This window comes from Rhinatrema bivittatum, chromosome 9 (genome assembly GCF_901001135.1).
Source record: "Rhinatrema bivittatum chromosome 9, aRhiBiv1.1, whole genome shotgun sequence".
In the NCBI taxonomy this organism is placed as follows: domain Eukaryota; kingdom Metazoa; phylum Chordata; class Amphibia; order Gymnophiona; family Rhinatrematidae; genus Rhinatrema; species Rhinatrema bivittatum.
Window position 1 is genome coordinate 89,028,562 of NC_042623.1, and position 22,612 is coordinate 89,051,173.

Genomic DNA, 22,612 nt, shown 5'->3' on the forward strand with positions numbered 1-22,612 from the left:
CTCAAATATTCAGTTTTTCCCCTCCCCTTCTTGGAGCATCTATTTGAAAAGTGGCTAAATATTTATTTATTTACAAGTATTTGTATTCCATAATTTATTACCATACCTACAGTATCTGAATGTAATCCACTTTGAAGTGCCGAAAAGCAGAATCTAAATAAATACATAAATAAATAGAAATAAAAAATAAAATAAATATAGAGGTGCAGTTTCAGCCATTTTGCCCAGGGCAATTTTCAAACCCGGGAATCTAGCCAACTAACTCCATGATTAGGCACCTAGATCCCTTTTGAAAATTATCCTGCAGATTTCCTTGGGATCAGCCTCCCTGAAGATAAACAGACAATTATGAAGACCAAGGACCACATGCTCGGATCATGCAAAATCTCAGCAAAAATGTGCAAGAAGCTTGCCAGTTTGTTTGCAGGCATAATTTTGGAACACCCTATCTTGTGTTCCATAAAGTATCTTACGAAAGATTTGCTGTGGAATGAAAATGAATGCCTTAGACAAAAGATGCATGATTTCCATGTACCAGTATGATTGCAGGCTCCACCTTCTTGATATATCTGAACCAACTAGGAATTCATGGTACTTTGTTTATGACTTTGAATAACTGAGTCTCCTCTTATGTTTATAAGAAGTCCCTAGCTTATTCTAGGGTGGGGAATGTAAGAGTTGTACTGTATATTATATCGGGTTCAAGGACCATGTTAGGAACACCCTGATGGCTTATGTATTCTTGGAGTTAGATTTATGCATAATCCTAATTGGCTGACTGAGTGAAGACTGTTAAACAGTTATACAGTCCCTTCTTCTGTAATAGTATGGTAGAATGGTTGAGTGCTCCTGTAAGACAACACATCTTTCTAAAAAGATAAGGAAGCCAAGATGGTCAAAAAGAAATACAATACTACTGCTGAAGAAAAGTTAATTTTTCTATTTATTTTTACAGCAGATTGAACTAAAAAAACACCTCTCTCTAGCTTTTTTGGCTCAGTACTCTAGAACAATTAGTCACCATACAGAAGTCCTTACTGTGCTGGGCTTCGTACTGGGCTCCGTGATGCTGTAACTGCTGGCTGCGTCTGTAACATCCCTCTCCGGCCTTCAGTGCCTGCTTAAAGAGCTTTTCTGCTTCCACAATAGTTGTGGCTTCTTCTTCAGCCAGTAGAATATACGCCGTAGCACACCTGTCAATCATACCAATGGCAAAGAGTGATCATTGGCAAGAAATCTAAAGGAGCAATTACTGAGCAGCAACCAGGCACAAAACGGAAATAAATACTGAGTATACTGCAAGTTTCCTTGCGCTAATCTGTTCAGAAATTATGTCACTGCCATAATTGTTCACAATCTGTAGTACACAGATAAATGCCAAAGTAAATGAGCATTTCCTTCATCCCGCAGGAACCCATGCACCCCACTGAGCTCTCTGAGACCCTCTGCACCAGGGGACAAGTAGTGAGGGAGTTGTCCGGATAGGGTGCGGAATCTTTTGTCTGTTGTGCTTCAGAGATTCCCAGAATAAGTTTAGCCCTGAAGTCAAACTCAGCTTCATGTGTAGGTGGTGAAATATCTTTCTCTAGGAGCTGTCTTTAGGTTTACAAATACCAAACACACAGACTTCTGTGTTGCTGCTTGGTCCAAATGAGTTTATTATCTGGAGGGCAGGCACAAAAATAGAAACTCATTTATAGTAACCATATGAAACCCAGGTTGCATTACTCCTTCCTGTGCATGAAGTCTGGACCAGAAGGACAGGATTGGGTGCTGACTAAAAACATTATCCACAAAGTACTTTGTCAATTAAATCTATCAAGAATGCATGGGACTTCTGGTTATGCTCTGATTGAGGCAGAGGTCGCACTCTAGTGTTCCCATCTAAGAATGAATTTTTCAGCAATCCTTGAGATAATAGGGGACTATAAAAATGTCATGTCGCTTTCTATACCATCTATGTGGGCTGAACAATCTTCTTTAAAGAAAAAAACTGAGCCAGTCTGCCTGTGGAGTGTTGGCGCTGCCTGCAGAGGAATTGACCTTGGAAGATAAAGGGGAGAGTCAGGATAATGAGGCTGGATCGCTGTCTGCCTGGATTTCCTTGACTCGCTCTAACTACCTCCACAGAAAGCAATATGCAAAGCAACTTCTGCTATGGGTTTCAGTGATGATATCTTTAAGTGGCTCATTACACTTCAGAAGGTGTGACTTGACCCTCCAGCTTGTAGGAAACTGGAATACTGGCAAGGGTGGGAAGCTGTAAGCAGAGTTTTATTTCTACTCTACTCAGTGGTACAGAGGGTCCATGTGATTGTCTATTTCAGCATTTACCTTATATTGACATGGAGACTTACCACTGCAAACCACATTGCCTCATGCTTTACATCTGGTGAGGGTTGGACTCTCAGCTCCTATATTAATTATATTAACCACTGCATGGTTGTTTCCTGAAGCTTTCTATACTTGTATATTATGTGTAGGTGGACCTGTTTTTATTCTGCAGGTGGCTGCAAAAGTACAGTTTGCTATTTTGCATGTGTTGATTCTGAGCTGTGGCACTGAGACCTTTCTTCTCCTTGCTGAATTAAACTCAATTCCAGCATCTTTCTTGCTGAAGATGATTGCACTTTCCTTAGCAAACTTTGGAGATGGGGGTGGACTGGGAGAGGGAGATGGGAGTCTGCAGTTTCAGCAGTATGGGGGCACTTATGGGTGCTATGCTGGGCTCATTCGGTCCTGATGAGAATCCCACCAGAGAGTTTACTGGCGCTTTTGGGGGTTGGGAGAGGTTATGGGCTATGGAGGGGAGGATGTGTTAACAGGTTTCTAGTTAATAAGGAAAGAGGGTGGGAGGTAGGGGGGTTATGAGGAAAGGGGGAGTAAAAGGCATGCTAAACAGTTGAATGTTTTTTTTTGTTTGTCACAGTTATGCAATATAAGACATGTATGATGGTACAGTGGGATTAAGCAATTTCAGGGTTCTGTGGAAGTGGCCAGATTCTTTGGGTACTGTTATTTTATCACTCGTAACTTTAATATTTTCTTGTTCAAAGGAATTAGAGTTAAGCTATGACAGGATTTGACAGAAAGAGATTACACTTTCTACCCATCAAGGCATAACATATACAGCCAGCAAGACTTCTTTTGTGTATGCCACAGTTTGTACCCAAAATCCGGGACAGTAAAATATTGGCCAGTACAATCTCGGATCATTCTCTGGTGGAAGTGTCCCTATGCTTAGGCCTCTGTAAAACCCAGGCTTTTCATTGGTGAATGAATATGGCTATGTTAGGGCACAAACATTTCCCAAATCTTCTCACAGAGGCAATTTCTGATTTCAATATGCACAATCATGAGATTGATTACACACCTGCCTTGAGATGGGAGACCTTAAAGGCCTGTTTTAAAGGTAAAATGATTAGTTATGCCAGTTTCCTAAAAAAAAAAAAGAATAAGAAAAAGGTAGATGACCTTATGGTCAAAATCAGAGTGTTGAAGGCACGGCACAAAAATGTTTGTTCCTATAAACAATTATAAGCCTGCAGAAGAGACTTAAAATCTTTAGAGACGAGTAAGTTTGAAAAAGCCCTTAAATATGCCAAGGTGAAATTTTACCAGCACGGCAACAAGTCTGGAGTTTTTCTGGCAAGGGCTGTCAGAAAGAAGCCTGGAAGGTCTCATATTATGACCACTAAAAGGTCAAGCAGGGAAAATACAGTGGACCTCAAGGAATTGAAAAATTCTTTTTAGAAAATGTCTCCGGATTATACAGTGACTTAGCCCCTGCTGCTGCAGAATCTATTCAGAGTTTTTAAAACTCAGTTAGATCTGCTGCAGATTACTGCAGATCAGAGTGGAATGCTTGAGGCTCCTAATTCCTTGACTGAAATACAGAAAGCAACAAAGGCATTACCGGGAGGGAAATGTCCGGGTCCTGATGGGTATTTCATAAATTTCTTCAAAAGATTTATGAGTGATGTTGCCCCTTTCTTGGTGCTGCTTTATAATAAGGCAGGTGAACAGGAAACTGCTTTGGGGGACCTAGTTGATACCACCATATCCTTGATACATAAGACAGGGAGGGAACCAGAGTCGTGTGGATCATATAGGCCCATCTCATTTCTCAATTCAGATTTAAAAATCTTAGCTAAGGTTTTGCAGCTTCAGCTGGAAACGGTTCTCTCCTTTCTGGTTCACAAGAATCAAACAGGATTTGTGAAAGGAAGAGTTTCTACATTTAATACTAGATGGTTGTTTAACATTATACATATGACCAAACGAAAGGGTATAACGGGTCTGATAGTTTCATTAGATACAGAAAAAGTCTTTGATAAGCTATCCTGGCCCTTCGTATTTACTGTCCTATAACATGCTAGATTGCTGGATAGATTTGTTACATGGATTAAAGCTATGTATGCTAAACTTAGAGCCTGCCTCCTAATCAATGAGTCGCTTTCTTCTTTCATACACATAGCACGAGCTACTCGTCGGGACTGTCCCTTTTTATGACTTTTATTTGACATGGCCATCAAACCTTTGGTGGCAACTATTAGGTGGCACCCTGGGATTTCGGGAGTGCAAATAGGAAAAATGGAACCCAAAATATCTCTTTATACTGATGACGTTTTTATACACTTAACTTCGCTGCAAGTGTCTGGTCCAACATTACCAGATCTCCTAAATATGTCTAGTACTCTTGCTGAATGTAAAATTAACTGGAATAAATCTGAGATCTTCCCTCTGGGAAACAGGGTGACAATTCCTGAATGCATGACAAACTTTCAATTGGTCCTAGCTGGTTTTAAGTAATAGGAGTTTATATCGGTAAAGATTTTTAAGATTTGTATGACCAGAATTTTGTGGGTCCTATTAGTAAAATAAAACTTAATTTACACAATTGGGCTGAATTGGCCATTTTGTGGGCAGGACAGATACATTTCTTAAAAATGAACCTGTTGCCTAAACTTTTGTATCTATTTCAACATGTGCCTTGTTCCATACCATTGAAAGTGTTTGATGGGCTATATAGTTGTATGGCTAAATTTATATGGAGATATAAACAAGTGAGAATTAGACTCTGACAATTATGGATGCCCAAGAAGAAGGGAGGACTGTCGCTGCCTAATTTAAAAATGTATTATTGGGCAGCTAGACTAGTTTGTCTTGGGCGGGCCATGTGGATACCCCCTGGGGGTCACTAGAGCGATTACAGACGGATGTGATTACTTTGGAAATGTTGCCTTTTTTGCCAGGAGAATCCCTGATTAAATGCACTGTGAGTAGGTGAAGTCCTATTTTAGAGCACACTCTTCGGGTATGGACGGCAGATGAAGTTATCTTGCCTGTTGCCCTGATATATGGGAATTCCTTTATCTCAGGTTGTACCTTTTCTAAAGAGATTATAGAGTAGAAAGCGCTGGGTCTGTTTACTATTGCTCAACTTTGGGATAATATAGGTCTTCAATCCTTTAGTGATTTAAGTGAGGAATTTGATTTGCCAGTGCATGCTCATGCACAATATTTACAGCTGTGCGAGGCATTGTCGAGTCTCCTACATATTTCAATACCACTAAAGTCATTGAATAGAATGGGGAAATATCTTAGTGATATTGATGCCTCTGCTAAAGGAATCACAGCAATTTATTGAGGCATTTTGATTGGGAAATTCGGGGCAGAAACTCCACTAAATTTGATTGCAACATGGAACGCAGATTTAGGTACTACGTATGATTACAAGGTGTGGAAGAATATCTAGTTTGCTGTCCAACATAGATCTATATGTACTAGACAAGCTGAGTTAATGATTAGGTTGCTATACAGAGCCTATCATATACCTGCTGCATTCTATTGTCATGTACATTTAATCTCAGACATAGTATGCTGGAAGGGGTGTGGTGAACCTGGAAAATATTTACATATGTGGTGGCATTATCCAGGGGTTAAGCAATTCTGGGCACGTTACGCAGGAAATTTCTGATATTTTAGGTTTTCCTGTATGTATCACTCCAATAATATGTCTCACTGGGAGGTAGGCAGGCTCATTAATTCCTCAAAGATATAGACCATTGGGGGGAGCAAGCTCTTATTGGTGGCCAGATTTACAATTGCAACCTTCTAGAAATTTAATCCTTGGTTAGACCATAGGCATGATCAAGTTCAGGACATTTCAGACATTGAACATCTGCACAATGCTTTGAAAAATGAGACATTTATGTATAATAAAATATGGGGCATAAACCATGATTACTTTAAGATTACTTAAAAATGAATGATGCTGATGTGAACTCACACCTTTGGGTTTAATAAAGTTATTCACATGCCTCTTGTGTTACAAGCTCTGTATGTGATTTACTGTTGCTTCAGAAAAGCATTGTGTTATATGTCAGTCTCTTTGTATGCCAAGAAATAGTTATAAATAAAGAGTTTAAAAAAAAAGAATGCATGGGATGAAATATCAGATGTGTTTGGCAATCCTTACTAGCAAAATGCATGGGCATACAGAAGAGGAGACTTACAGCCACTACCCTCTGCCAGCTATCTGCACTACACACAAGTACCAAAATGTTCCCATTTGATTTTTACTTTTGCCATTAAATCCGATTGAAAAAGTTCAGGACTTTCAGGAGTAGGTCCTAATCACGTTCTTCCCATAAGATTGATTATGTCCACAAGGATGACAATTTTCAAAGACATTTATTTACCCAGGTAGATTGTCCTAGCTGAAAATTGTTCCCCTCACAGTAGCTTAAAGTATGCCCAGGCTTTCACAACATTTGTAATTTTAGCTGGATTTTAAAAAAAGTGTTCTTGGGTGGGAGAAGGAATGCAGGTTGGGGGGTGGGGGTGGAATACAACAAGTATAGATTTGATTTTCACACCTACACCAGCTGTTTTATCACCATTCAGCCGCCCACATAAATAATAGGTGCAAACATTGTGTATATGTACTTGTAGCTAATTTCCAGAAGGGAAATTATTTGGGTATTGAAGAGACACCTACAGCCGAGATTCAGGGTGTACATGTGCTAATTTTTAAAGGAACCATCAATGTCATAGCTGGGTAGAAAGTAAGGGGTAGATTTTAAGACATGCGCACTCGCGTCCATGTGCACGCGCTACCCGGCGCACGCACGTGGACATGTTATAAAATCGGGGGTCAGCATGCGCAGGGGGGTGCACAATTGTGCACCTTGCGTACGCTGAGCCATGCTGCCTTCCTCCGTTCCCTCCCCCCCAAAGCTGACCTTCCCACCCCTTCCCCTAACCTGTCCCCCCTAGACCTGACTTTTATCTTACCTTTTGCGCCTGTCTCTGGGCAGGCACAAGTTGCACGTGATCATTTGTCACAGCAGTAATGGCCACTGTGTCGGAGGTCTCTGGCCCCACCCCGGGCAGCCCCTTTTTGCAAAGCCCCGGGACGTACATGTGTCCCGGGGCTTTATGCGCGTTGCCGGGCCTTTTAAAAATAGGCCCGGCGCGCGTAACCCCCCTTCGCGCGTCCGGCCCTAAGGGAATACAAATTAGGAAAATTTCCATGGAGGTGCAAAGATGGCTCATAACATTATATCTTTACTTAGGGCACGTTCCAATTATGCTGGATGACGAAAGGAACAAGAGGAGACTGCTGGGCCAATAAAAGTAAGGTCAGAGGTTCCAACAGATTTTGTAGTCTCAAAAGGAGGGCGAGCCTAACAGTGACATTTCTAGGCTAGACAAGGAGCAACGGTGGAAGAAACCTAATTTTTTGCCTATATGACCTTAATTCGGAGGCCGATGTAATAAACTGTAAACAGCTTTGCAAATATGTTTTCATGTGTTAAAATAGCAAATAGCATGCATACCCACATTTGCTAATTTTAACACATGCTACCTTTGTTTAACATGTGCAATTTTGCATTTGCAAGTTGATGCAAAAATTAAGCTAAATTATTAATGAATTGAAAAATCATGTATATTAGCTCATTAGCGATTCAGCATTAGTAAAATTATATGCAAAAAGTTTTGCATAAGCGAGATTTTTTTGTAAAATTGAGCTATTCTTCAGGGAGGGTTAGCTAAGTTTTTTTTTTTACAAAAAAGTTAATTTCTTACAAACATTTTTGTGGGAAATTGATGCAGGAATCACTTGCATAAGTATCAAGAGATCAATATTCAGGCAGATTGTTAAATTATCCAGATGAACTTATTTCCTAATTTAAACTGGATATTCAGTGGCATGGGTGCACTGCTGAATAAACCCAAATAACTCAGTTAGCCGGATAAATTTAGGGATGCTTTGTGACATGACTAAACTAATCTGGATAGCTTAGCTGGATAGTGTTGAATATTGGCATTATTCAGCTAAGTAATCTAGGTAACTTTGCTCTAGAATGCCCCTGACGTATCCAGAGGGTAGGGGTTGTGTTAGCAAAGCAGTCTGATAAATCGAAGCCTGAAATGGATGCATTGATGACTTCATTGGGGTACTGTGTTTAGACCCCTTGGATGTATTGGAATGCTTTGATGGGTCTTTGGAGACACACATCAAGGAATCTGGTGCAGGTCGATGATATTGCGGCAGGCTTATGCCATATATCCTTACACTGAGCATTGTGGGATTGTGGGGTATAGGATCCTGAGTACTGTGTAACCAAAGATTAGATGATTTGGTGTGCAATGAGGCCACAGATCAGTGACATTGGAGTATTGAGCGTCAAGTCTACCAGTACTTTGAGTGCATTGAAGTTCTGTGTGTCGAATACATCAGTGGATTGTGCATCGAGCGCTTTGATGCACTGTGTGAAAGATGCTTCAGGACAGTCATTGCATCAGGAATATTGATGCTGATTGTGCTGATGACACCAATGATGGTTATGTCGACTGTGTCTGTGCCAATGCACCTCACTTAAGAGTGCTTTTGCTTCTTCAACAGAAGCTGCAATGGCTCCAGTGCTTGATGTTTCAGCCTGAGTGAATGGGGAAGTTTTAGAGGAACTTCTGCTCAACTCCTTTCCCAGTTAGGTAGACGAGGTTGCACTGTAGGATGAGAACCTACCATGTCTAAAAAGAGATTTACGTAGTTCCTCTATACAAAGTGCCCTAAAACACTGTGGGGCGGATTTTCAGAGCCCTGCTCGCCTAAATCCGCCCAAAACCGGGCGGATTTAGGCGAGCAGGGCCCTGCGCACCGGTGAGCCTATTTTACATAGGCCTACCGGCGCGCGCAGAGCCCCGGGACTCGCGTAAGTCCCGGGGTTCTCCGAGGGGGCATGTCGGGGGCGGGCCCGGTTGTCGCGGCGTTTCGGGGGCGTGTTGGCAGCGTTTTGGGGGCGGGTACGGGGGCGTGGCTACGGCCCGGGCGGTCCGGGGGCGTGGCTGCGCCCTCCGTACCCGCCCCCAGGTCGCGGCCCGGCGTGCAGGAGGCCCGCTGGCGCGCGGGGATTTACTTCTCCCTCCGGGAGGCGTAAATCCCCGGAGAAAGGTAAGGGGGGGTGTAGACAGGGCCGGGCGGGTGGGTTAGATAGAGGAAGGGAGGGGAAGATGAGGGGAGGGCGTTAGAGGATTCCCTCCAAGGCCGCTCCGAAATCGGAGCGGCCTTGGAGAGAACGGGGGTAGGCAGTGCGGCTCGGCGCGCGCCGGCTATACAGAATTCATAGCCTTGTGCGCGCCGATCCAGGATTTTAGTGGATATGCGCGGCTCCGCGCGTATCTACTAAAATCCAGCGTACTTTTGCTGGCGCCTGATGCGCCAGCAAAAGTACGCCTATTCGCGTTTTTTGAAAATCTACCCCTGTGAGCGCAGGGACATCCATCCATAGCTAACCACTTAGTCAGATAAGTCAGAGATATTTACCGAAGAGGCATATTTGAAAATTGCAGTTTGTATGGCTAAATTCTGAATTTAGTTGAATATTGACTTCCAAGCTTTTGTACAGTGCTGGCTCATTGCTGCAAGTTCCTTCATAGCTTGGTTCCATCGGCATCCAAGTATGGCACTGCAGAACCTTCTCTATTTTATGTCCATGACTGATTGCATCAAAAAGGCATACAGAAGGGACTGAAGGAAGAAAACATGGAACATTCCTAATACCAATTAGAGTGGCACCTGGTCTCTACCTTTTGTCCCTCCTTGTCTAGGCCAGCAGCCAGCAACAGGAGCAAGATCTTTAACCAACCATTGTGCTGGAGGTAGGTCTCATGTGCAAGTGTTAATGAGAGAGAACCTGCGGGATAGGAATAAAAAAACCTAGAAAGGAGATGTACAGCTCAATAGTTATTTTAACATATATTCTTATACTATCAATGTCCGTATGTTAATTATACTGCAAGAGCTTCTTTATTTGGAGATAATTTATTAGGTGTTTTAATTTCCCTTCCCTATGAAAATCCAGACTTGCTTTATTTCTAAGCCATTGAAAAGAAAGCAAGTTTGCTTACAGTAAAAGTATTTTTCATAGATAGCAAGATGAATTAGCTATTACATGTGGGTTATGTCATCCGGCGGCACCAAATGGACTCCTATCTTCAAGCTAGTACAGCTTTGAGCTCTACTGAGCATGTGTAGGAGTTCCCACATAAGCGATGCCTCGTGAGCCTACTCCATCTATAACAGAACTAATCTAGTTAGTTGACTTTCCAGGGAGGTGGGTGGTTATTCCATGGTAAATTCATCCTGCCAACTACAGAAAACACTGTTTATTTCCATCAACAAGTATACTGAATTAACCATTACAAGTGGGGAGTCCCACTTGTAATGGTTGCTTACTTGTAAATGTTCCACTTGCAGTGGAACATTTACTTAGTAAGCAACCCGGCCCACACTATGGAGAGTGGACTACAGAGAGAACAGATTTTGCAAAACTGCTTGTCCAAATTTATTGTCAATCTTCGAGAGGTTATTAAGACAGTAGAGGGACATAAGGGTATAAATGGAAGACTAAGCTCCAGCTTTGCAGATATCTTCAACAGGTACTTATTGAAAATGAGCAATAAAAGCAGCCATGGCTCTCACTTGATGAGCCTTCATAGAGTGTGTGACTTGCAGTCCTGCTATAGTATAGCAGTGGTGAATTCACTCAGCTGGCCAGTTAGACAAGGTATGCTTGGTGACTGCTACTACTAGCCTGTTGGGATCATATGAAATAAATAGCTGGGAGGTTTTATATTGCGGCTGACCTTGTTTCCTGTTATATGCCCAGGCTCTTTTGAAGTCCAGAGTATGTAGAGTTTTTTCGCGTTCATGCACATGGGGCCTAAGAAAGAAGGTAGGCAGTATAATGGATTGATTGATATGGAAAGCGAGACTACCTTTGGCAGAAATTTCAGGTAAGAAGAATCACACTATTGTGGAAGAAGTGCTTGGAGTTCGCTGACTCTTCTAGCTGAAGTCACTGCAACGAGGAACACCATCTTCCATGTCAAGAGAAGTTGACTCCGATGAGTCAAAGGGAGACTTCATTAGTTAGGAAAGGACCACATTCAGGCCCCATGGAACAGGTGGCTTTTGTACTAGGAGCATCATATGCTATATAGATCTTTCATGAAACAAGATATCAACGGGTGAATAGAAATCGGTTTGCCATCTAGTTGTGCATAAGCCACTATAGTTCTGAGATGCACTTGCACCAAAGAGATAGCAAGACCTGAATGAGAAAGGTAGAGCAAGTATTTCAGCAGATGATTATATTCACAAGAAAATGGGTCCAAAGTGTTTTGTTGACACTATTTGGAGTACCTATTCCTCTTGAAGGCATAATTTCTAGTTAAAGGTTTTCCAGATGAGAGTAGTGTTGCGACCGTCGATCTACAACGGCTTCGCCCGCCTACCTCTCAATACTTGCGGCTTCTCCCACTCACCTTGGACTACTGGCTGCTGTGACGTCTGTTTGCCTTCCTCTCCGGCGTCCTCGGACCAGCTTTGGTGCTGCCTCCCACCATGCTCCTCCAAGGTACCTTAGGGCGTGCGCATGCACGCCGCCCTCATCTTTATTTTCATGTTGGCGCGAACCTCAGGGGCATCCCCCTGATATGACATCACGCTACCCGGATATTTAAGCCTACAGTATTTGCTAGGTCATCGAGTTAGCAACGGTAACTCTATGGATGGGATTCGCTCTCCATAACGAAGCTGTTCTGCCACTCCAGCGCTATCTGGAATTCTTACACCCTTCGGGGTTGCTAACGGGGTACCCGCTCCTCCGGGGCCTCTTCTGCTTCTTTCAGGTGCTATCAGGAAACCGGTACTCGCTCCTTGAGGGCCCATGTTCCCTGAGTCGCTGCCTGCATCTTCAAACCTTTCTACTTGGAAGACTTCACTAACAGTTTCCATCTGTGAGTACAACTACCATCTTTTCCACAGTATTGCATCACTGGAACCAGGTACTCGCTCCTCAAGACCTCTCGTCTAGTGGAATCTCTGTTACTGCTACGTGAGTACAATACAACTGAGTCTCTCTGCTCTAAGGGATCAGGTACTCGCTCCTCGAGGGCCTGCTCTCCCTGTCTCGGAGCTTCTCCTAATTCTACCTGGGACTCTGAATGCTTCTTATTGTGTACTCATAACTCTCAGTCTCTTTCCACTACAGCACTGCCTAGCAGAGGACTCGCTGTTCCAGCGTTCTGTGGGAGACCTGCCCAGCCGGGCTCAATATCCACTACTCACTACTGCCACCTCTGATGGTTTCCAAAATTGTTTAATAAAAGATTCAAATCTGTGTTTGTGTGTCCAGAGTCTAGCCTGACACTGTGGTCCCTCACGGGACTGCCCCCCCGAGGGCGTGGTCAGCTGCCACAGTGTCCAAGGATCCACCCAAACATCAATAACCATAACAAGTGGTAATTCTACAATCTCTGAAAGTGGAAATCAGTGATCTCTGAGCGCTCAACATCCAAACATTAAGATTGAGGCCTGAAAGGTTGGGATGATACAATGACCCATCTTCCTGAGTTATCAATGCAGGGTCTGTTCCCAGAAATATGGGAGGACTGCTGGAAAGTTGTATAAGACACGTATACCAGATCTGATTGAGCCACGCTGGGGCTATGAGGGCTTCAGGGCTGTGCTCAGCTGAGCACAGCCCTGAAGAACCTTTTGCACTGTTGTGGTGGTAAGTGGTAATGGTAGGAAAGCAGACATGTGGCTTTGTCCCCAGTCGAGGAGGAAAGCCTTTTGAGCTAATCTGTGATTGCTTAGCAGAACTGTGCAAAATTGATTTAGTTTTGTGTTCTCTTGTAATGTGAATAGGTCCACTAATGGTAGACCCCATAAGCTGATTGCTGTAGATACCACTCTTGTATTAAAATACTCTTCTGAACCAATCTGCCAGTGTGTTGGAGATGACCAGCAGCTAGGTGGCCTGCAGAATAGCTTGATTTCTTTCCACCCAAAATCAGATTTTTAGGGCTTCTTGGCAGAGAGGTCACGCTCCCATTCTTCTTTGCTTCTTAATTTAAAACATGGCAATCTGGTTGTCAATTTGAATCAGGATGCTCTTCACCTCAAGGAGATGTACAAAGGTTCATAGAGCTATCTGACTGCTCTCAATTCTAGTAGATTGATTTGATAGCGGCTCTCTTGAAGAGTTCAGATGCCTTATGTTTGAACATACACCACTAGCACCACTTGATAGAGGAGTAAACAAAGAGGGGATCCTTCCTTGATAATTTGGGACGCAGCAACCACTGCATCTCTCATTTCATAGTCACTGTGTTTTGCACTGGAGACAAAAGTGGTTGAATTAGTTGATCTCACTGGGTATATCAATGGCGGTAATGGATATGAAGGATCAGTGGGACCACATAGATGGCCGCTACCAAGTGACTGAGGACTATGAGGAGTTTTCTGGCTGATGAGTGTGGAGAAAAGAGAAGGTTGCAGATGAGCGACATCATGGTGTTTCCTCAGTTAAGAGGAAGAAATGGTCTTTCTTACAGTGTTTATCCAAGTCCCGATGAATTTGAGTCTCTGAGTGGGCTCCATGCTCAATTTCTTGAAGTTGACCCAAAAATCTAAGCGGTGTAGAAGACCTATCATCGAACTCAGGGAGCAGAACACTTTGTGTTGTGATTTCGCTGTGATGAGGAAATCATCCTGGTAAGTAAGATCTATATTCCTTGGTGACAGAGATGAGTTGCCACTATCACAAGGCATTTTTTAAAGACCCTCGGAGCTGAAGAGAGGCCAAATGGGAGTACTTAGTACTGGTAGTGGGAAGAATCCATCTGGAAGTGAAGGTAGTGCCAGTGCGAAGATTGGATGGGTATGCATTCTTCAGATCCAAGGCACACATCCATTCATCCTTTTGTATGTAAAGAAGTATAGTGCTTAGGGAGTTCAATTTCTCTCAGAGTATATGTTTAATTAGATGTCTTAAATCCAAAAGGGGCCTTTATCCCCTTGTTTTCCTGGGGATAATGAAATATTGAGAATAGAAACCTTGCATTTGTTGAATAACTGGGATTGGATCTATTGCTTGTTGTTGGAGAAGTGACTGGACTTCCAGATGAAGCTGTGGTAGATGAGAAAAATCCAGATGCAACACTGAAAAATGTGGAAGGGATAGTAGCCAAGAAAAATGCAACTGGTCCACAGATTGCACAATTCAGAGGACCCAGGGATCCTTGGTGATCTGACACCACCTCCTCTACAAAACATCAGATTCTTCCCTCTACTGGGAGAGTCAAGAATGGATTGTTCAGAAGGATCAAAAACTAAGCCCCATTTAGGGCTGGGCCTCTTGTATGGTTTTTGGCTAACAGTTTTCTCTTTGTCGAGGCCTGGCCAGAAGTGGCTGTTGATGTTGGACCGAAAAAGGCAGCAAATGATACTGTTGAAAAGACTGGTATGGCCTCCTGTGAAGAATGGTCATTTGTACGGATAGAAGTGACATCACACCATGGAAGGCTGTTCAGGAGACATCGAAAGTGATTGCACTGGCACATTTTGGTCCTTTATTTGAGTCACCATCTCCTGGAGCTTTTCTTCAAAAAGATGGTCCCCCAAGCAGGGAAGGTCTGCCAGTTTTTCATAGATATCTTTATGGATGCTACTTGCTTGAAGCCATGCCTTACATCTAGCCCCAATGGAGGTTGAGGAGGTATGTGAAACTAAATCAAAGAATTCATAGACTGATCGAAGTAGGTGACAGATGCCTTCTTCCACATTCAGGAGTGATTGTATATAGTAGTTGCCTTGCTCAGTGGCAGGTAGGAAAGGCTTCAATATTTGAATGCTGTCATGAATATATTGCGCCATATAGAATTAGTGTATAGTAATGCAAGTAGATAGCATTGCACTTTGAAAAATGTTCTTGCCAACGTTATCTAGACGTTTGTGGTCTTCTTCTGGAGGAGAATTTGAATGAATCTGTGTCTTTGCCTTTTTTCATTACAGACTCAACCACTACAGAATAGTAAAGCAGCAGGACAATTCCAAAGCTCAATGATTGCTGGACTCTGTATTTGAGGTCTAGCTATTTAGCTATGGGAGTGACTGAAATAGGAGTTTACCATATTCTCATCTGTAGAACACTGAGGATGTTGTGAACTGGAATAGCTGCTGGTAAAACTGAAGTATCCAGTATTTGAAGAAGGTCAAGAAGCTCAGAATGAGGACTTTGTGGATATGGACACCCATTGCTCTACCCATCTTTTCCTCAAACTTAGAATAGATGAGATCCTCTGGTGGCGAGGTGTGGTTCAGAGAATCCAGAAGTGGGTTGATGGTTATGCCAGTAGAGTCTTCATCTAAGCTTAAAGATACTGGCTCATTTATTCAGGATTCCAATGACAAAGAAGATGAACTGGGAGGGCTTCTGCTTGACTTTGAGGAGAAACACCCTGGTCTAGAACCTCTGAACTACTATAATCCAGTGCTATAAACAATGAAGAACCCCTAATTAAGAGTTCTGATGGTGAACTCATCCCTATTGGCAAGAACAGGAATCCTGTCTGTGGTATCATTATAGCAATAGTGGAAAGGAGAGGCTAGAACGTTCCTTCCTTCTCCTTGGTCAGAGGTAAAGAAATTCTTCATCAAATCTGCAATTTGATTGAGCAACTGATGTGTCCTCTGGCTTGGTGTAGGTGGTAGGACATCCTCTTCTGAGACCAAGATAGACTTCTGCCTGAGAATGGGTGGCCTGTTGGAGGTAAGCAATACCATAGAAGATATTGACTTTGTAGACTCCAAGCAAAGTTCTTTTGCCACTAGTCTGAGCAGAATGAGCACCCTGGTTATTGGAGGGGATAGGGGCTGTGTTGGCAAAGCAGTCTGATAAATCGAAGTCTGAAATGGATGCATTGATGACTTCATTGGGGTACTGTGTTTATATTCCTTGGATGTATTGGAATGCTTTGATGGGTCTTTGGAGACACACATCAAGGAATCTGGTGCAGGTCGATGATACTGCGGCAGGCTTATGCCATATATCCTTACACTGTGCATTGTGGGATTGTGGGGTATAGGATCCTGAGTACTGTGTAACCAAAGAGTAGATGATTTGGTGTGCAATGAGGCCACACATCAGTGACATTGGAGTATTAAGCGTCAAGTCTACCAGTACGTTGAGTACATTGAAGTTCTGTGTGTCAAATACATCAGTGGATTGTGCATCGAGCGCTTTGATGCACTGTGTGAAAGATACTTCAGGACAGTCATTGCATCAGGAATATTGATGCTGCTTGTGCTGATGATACCAATGATGGTTATGTCGACTGTGTCTGTGCCAATGCACCTCACTTAAGAGTGCTTTTGCTTCTTCAACAGAAGCTGCAATGGCTCCAGTGCTTGATGTTTCAGCCTGAGTGAATGGGGAAGTTTTAGAGGAACTTCTGCTCAACTACTTTCCCAGTGAGGCAGATGAGGTTGCACTGTAGGATGAGAACCTACCATGTCTCCAAAGAGATTTTCGCAGTTCCTCGATACAAAGTGCCCTACAACGCTGTGAGCGCAGGGACATCCATCCATAGGCATAGCAGTTCTTTTGGTTGTATTCCGGGACAAGGCATCGGTAACACAATTCATGTCTTTTGGTGAGGGACATAATCTTTCTACAGATACAACTTTTAAAACCACTCACTGTTGTTAACTTCTTCTGGCTGGACATGATGGAAGAGAAGGTCAAATTTCTTTGCTGGGTTTTTTTTTTGTAGCACTGAAAAGTGCTGTTGTGGAGCTGCAGAGGCAACTTAGTAAGAGACTGAAGAAAAAATACTGAATTTGAAAGTTTTTAAGGATATAAAAAAACATTATTAAGAGAGACTGAGTTCACGTCAGTGCTATGCTCGGACAAAAATGACTGAGTCTCGCACATACTCATTACAGCTCAAAGAGACGAGTCTGTTCAGTGCCATCGGATGGCATCACCCATATGTAATGGTTAATTCAGTCTGCTTATCGATGGAAAATGCTGAAGAGAACTTTTGTCTTTTACAATATCTGAATAAAAGTTTACCTGGCAGCTCGAAAAATTCAATATTGTTTGGATTTTAGGGAATTCTTTTTGACATGGTCACTTACTCATTTAACTCCAAAGCTTCGTGTGCTGCTGAAATTCGAGCTTGCGGGTTTCTTTCTCTCCATGCTTTCTGCATTACTGTTCAACAAGGAAAACAAAAAAAAAAAGTATCTCAGTCTGTCTGAAGTAACTAAGAACAATTGCCTGCTCAACTTGAAATCGGTACAGAATACCATCAGGATTTTACATGGTAAGAGGGCAAGATTCAGTTTCTCAAATAATATAAAAAATAAACAGCAATCTGTTTTAACTTTTATTCCAGTAAATGTTTGGACACCAATGGTCTATAAATTTAGGAAAAGCTTGGTGCAGGCTTTGGAGGACTTACTAATACTTAAAGCTGACTCTAGGGGAGCGTACAGGTCCATGGCAAATCAACTATGTGGGGGCCTTCTCCACTATCATCACCATGCCCCTCTCTCTGGGAACAATTCTTTCTAAATACACCCTTCCCCCGAACCCCAAGCACGATATTCTCCCACTTCTTACGCCTACCGCCTCCTCTGCCGGCTTCAATCTGAAGTCTAAACCTGCAGGGCTGGTGGGTGTTTTCAGACTTCAGATTAAATCAGACTGAGGAGGAGGAGGAGGCAGATGCAGGTAAGAAGTGCTGCTCTCTTTCTGCCCATGGGAGAAAGGAGGAGAGGGTTAAAGTGTGGGAAACTGCCCTGCCCAAAGTGAGGAGCCTGGAATAGTCACTCTGATTTGTTCCCTTGCCTCCCAGGGTCAGCCCTGCTAATACTGTAAAATATGTGTAGCTAATTCTCTTTTTGACATCTGGATGATAATCACCACCATGCCAGAAATCATTATTGAAATGCTGGGGTCCTCACACTCTCAGAAGTGACTTTGGCAGATGTGTTGCAATGTATCACTGAAAGAGGGTGGAAAAAACCCTAGTTCTGAGAATCAGGTGTTGGTCTGGACTGCTGGACCCCTGAGAGGTGGAACAGTTGCTCAGAGTACTTGCCATTAGGCACAGTAAAAAGCAGCTGTAGATTTAAACCACTGATAAATGCACACAAATTATAAAGTGCAAAAATAAGGAGGAAGGAAAAGGGAAGCAACTTTACCACTCATAGGGCATTTAAGCAAAACGTTTTCAGCAATAGATGAATGACCAACGTTGGCATCATTATTATGCAGGCCAGCATCACAGTGTTACGCAGTCCGTGAACGAGGGCATGTAAATAAATGTGAGCAATCTAGCTTCATTTCCTGATCCTGATCAATTATCTAGAGGTCAATCACATTCTTATATATTTTTTTTTCACATACTGATTCAGTTGACGTGGGTAGAGAAGTCTTGGATGCTTCTCCGGATTTTTGCCATTAGCAATGGTAACATGGAATAGACTTCGTTTTTGGGTACTTGCCAGGTTCTTATGGCCTGGATTGGCCACTGTTGGAAACAGGATGCTGGGCTTGATGGACCCTTGGTCTGACCCAGTATGGCATTTTTTATGTTCTTATGTTCTTATCATGGTCTCACCTAGCAAACAGAAGGGGAAGTAACATGGAGTCCATATTCAGACGCAGCTAACTTCTGAGTTAGCTGGATAAATGCCTTTGATTATGGACCTCATGGTGCTTAGTAAACCTTCCTTTAACCAGCATAGGTCCAGAAAGAGAAGTCCAGTAGTTATAGACACTGACCCCTTTTCCTGAAGCAGATTTTTCAAGATTCTGCTGCAAAAGCTAGCAAATTCTGTGGCAAGCATGTGCCAAATTTGCATTATTTGCATATTAGAAATGTAATTTCCCCCCCTTACTTTCTAAATCAATTTGTTTTTTAGATAAAAATGGTTGGTGCTGGGGAGGAAGGTGAAGAAGGGATCTGTGGATGGGGAGAAAGTAGATCTTAGAGGAGGGAAATGAAGAAAGGATTGGAGAGGTAGAGAGTTAAGGGTTTGAGGAGGATAGAAACACAGAGAAAAGAGAAGGAAGGTGGATGAAAGGAAAGGGAGGCATGAGAGAGATAAGGGATGGGGAGGAGAAAGAGAAGATCTGGGATCAGGAGAAGAAAGGATTTGTCCCTGGGAGAGAGGGGGAAAGTGAAAGAGCTAGCCGGTGAGTGGTTCCAGTCCCAAAGAGAAACAAATTATTTTATGGCTCCACCCGTGCAGGATAGGCACACTGGGGTGTGGGTTACACTTTCATCCCCATGTCCTCTCTGATCCACTCACTAGCACCCACGCTGAAACCCTTTCTCCCTCCTCACCAACGTGTGCCAATCCTAGCTTCCTTAAAGCAGAGTACAGCGGCAGCAAAGTGGCACCGTAGGCTGTTCCCTCTTCCAGTGCAACAGGGCAGAGTTGCCAACTGGCTTCAAATTTTCAGGACAGGCTGATCCAGTCCTGGGTTTACCCTACTGTATGCAGGAATTTGTAGTTTTGCTTCTCCTGGGGAATGCAAAGGGGAAATTAGAATTAAAAGTCCCTGCTTGCAATTAGGACTGGATCAACCTGTCCTGAAAATCTGGAGCCAGATGACAGCTGGGGCTGCAAAGTTGTCCTTTGAAATGGAGAGAGCGCCATAGTGCCCACGGTTTACAGCATAACCACTCCATCCCCGGGCTGCACAGGAAAAGGAAGCAGCCCAAGACGCCATGCTGCTCCTACACTCTGCTCTAAGGAAGCTGCAACTGGCACTCGGTGAGATGGGGAAGAGGCGGGTAGAAAAGTCATTGCAGCTGCTGCTGCTTCTTACTGTCCTAGCCCCGGTCTCCCACAGAGAAGAAGCAATTCCGCGGGATGGGCTGGATTTTGTGCTCCTTCCCGTGGCTGCGGAGCCGCCGGAGACCTCAGGCCCCTGATTATGGCACAAAACTGTGACACATGAGCCATCCAGGTTCAAAGCCTTGCTTGAATACTTGCTGCGTGATCTTGAATACATCACAGATCTCCTCGTGCTCAAACAGACTGCAGCCTCTTAGTGAAGGGACTTGAATCCACAAGATCTCCAAAGTACAACATTCTGCACTTTGACATCGATATACAAATAGTAAGAGTGCTATCACAGTGCACACAATGCAACCAAATGGGAGAACGGATATTCTTTCAACCTACAGATTGTCTGTCAGCCTTTAAACATAATTGTTACCCATTCCTTTGAGAAAATTAGCTACTCATGCCAGGCTAATTATAACATTGCATTTATGCAACACCTCCATTGAAACTGTAGGTTATAACAAGTTTGGCACAATGTGGCTTGGCTGCCACCGTGGCAACCCCCCCAACCTACTACTACTATTGTTCATAGGTTTGTTTTCAAATATAACCCACATGAGAATGCATGTCAGTAACAATGGTGGGAGGGCAAGACAAGGAGCAAAGCTTTTTAAGTAGGTAAATGCACCTTTATAAGTCTAAAAGTTTTTTTGAAAATTGCTCCCTCCCTCCTACATATGCAGGGAAAAGAACATGCACTGTTTCAGAGCGTGTGTATCTTCCCCCTGCATAAAAAAGAGGCAGAGTTAGGGAGGGGGGAGTGAAAGCATTCATTCTGAAATCTCTGCAGGTACTTTGCATATCTTGCCATGCGCCAGATGGAATTTCTATTTGAAAATGAGACTGCAGTTCCATGGATATTAAATTGCTCTCCCTACATCTTTTAAGCTGCCCCACCTATCCCCTATTGCAAACGTTCTGCCTTCCCTGTACTTTCAGTGCACCTCCAAAAGCCATCCAGAACCCCAAAGGAACCTTTCATGATACTGGCATGGAACGTCTAGGGCTGCAGATTACTTAGAAACAACTCCCTCTCTGCTTCATCGTACGAAGTTGCAGCAGCAGAAGGAATAAATAAATCATGCTCTGCTGCGTGCTCCCTGAACTTTCATGAAACTCCAATAAATATCCATCACTAGCATGGGCTCTTACTTGCATCTGCAGGTCGCACATGATCTGTATCACAGGTAAAGAATGTCTGATGGTCCTGGGCTGAAAGATTCATGTCGTAGTAAGTCAAAGGCTCTCTACCCGTTACCCACGTGTACCTGCAAAGTAGCACAAAGGACTCACGTTTTCTGGTTTTGAGAGATAAAACATGCACGCGGAAGAAACACAACTTGGCTAAGTGACCATGTGCGTTCCAAGCCACCTTAATGAACTACAGCCTGCGGATAGCCATTCTTCTGATAAACCAGGTTAACAGAACTGATGCTACAGGGACAAATGTGCTAAGCATTTTACCCACTAGAGACAAAATGGGAAAAGCCCTTTAGTGCATCTGGCCCTGTGTGTTTAATCCTATATAGTAACAAAGGGTACACTCAACCCCCCTGCCTTCACTATTGTGCAAGAGTTGATTGCAAATGTATGAATGGATCCCAGTTAGTGACTCTTACCATCATAACAATTTGCCCAGCTTGCTTTTGAAGGTGAGATCATAAAACTAAGCTCTATTTAATATACACACATACTCTCAGCTCATGGGCAGCAATCTCTTCGAAAAGATTTGTCACAAAGCCATTTGCGGTTAACATAAAGGTTATGGCCAGCAAGCATAAATACTTGTCTAATTTTATGATAAGCTTTAATATAAAAAAGTTCTCATGAGATAAGTAAAATCAGTTAACTTTCATAATGCTTACAAGATTAATACACTGAAAATATTATATTTAAGACAAAATCAAGGCTCCATTTGCTATAGATTATAACTCTGAAGAGAGCAGAAATTAGGGCTGTGTGTAGATGCAAGAAAAACATTTCTGAAGTACTGTTTCTGCTTTTCTCTCTCAGTGATAATGGTGACATTACTGGGAAGAACTCGAAAACTCCTATCACTTGGAATATCTTAATTTGATTCCTAAATACCAGGCTCCCCTAATACTTACCTGTTGTACTCTGCTCCTCTGAACAGATTTAATGGGTTTCGCCAGACTTTGCATTCTGTGACAAGGAGAGAGGAAAACAGAATAATGCAAGACTGCAATAGAGCATCTATCGGATCATATGGAGTCAAAGCCTGCTTTACCATTTCATGGCCATCTGTTTTTATTTTTCACTTCAGGCCTCAAACAGAAAATTAGAGTTACAAGATCCAAGCAGAGAAAGTATACTAATTGCTGGCAAGAGTCATAATTAGAAGCAGAAGTAGAGAGAAAGAGAGAC

The 22,612-nt window shown here is 43.0% G+C and overlaps 1 protein-coding gene across 11 annotated transcripts in view; it reads right to left on the reverse strand.

The window, feature by feature from the left end:
* ST7 (suppression of tumorigenicity 7) overlaps positions 1-22,612 on the reverse strand; it is a 342,169-nt gene that overhangs the window by 105,558 nt on the left and 213,999 nt on the right. For 9 of the 11 annotated variants that reach the window (XM_029614960.1, XM_029614959.1, XM_029614961.1 and 6 more), the window contains 4 exons: positions 22,336-22,390; positions 21,380-21,495; positions 17,501-17,576; positions 1,039-1,193 (listed from right to left, as the gene is read on the reverse strand). In XM_029614960.1, the coding sequence (XP_029470820.1) occupies positions 1,039-1,193; positions 17,501-17,576; positions 21,380-21,495; positions 22,336-22,390 (402 nt within the window). The remainder of the gene's footprint in view (positions 1-1,038; positions 1,194-17,500; positions 17,577-21,379; positions 21,496-22,335; positions 22,391-22,612) is intronic. The other 2 variants (XM_029614969.1, XM_029614966.1) reach the window with 2 other exon arrangements.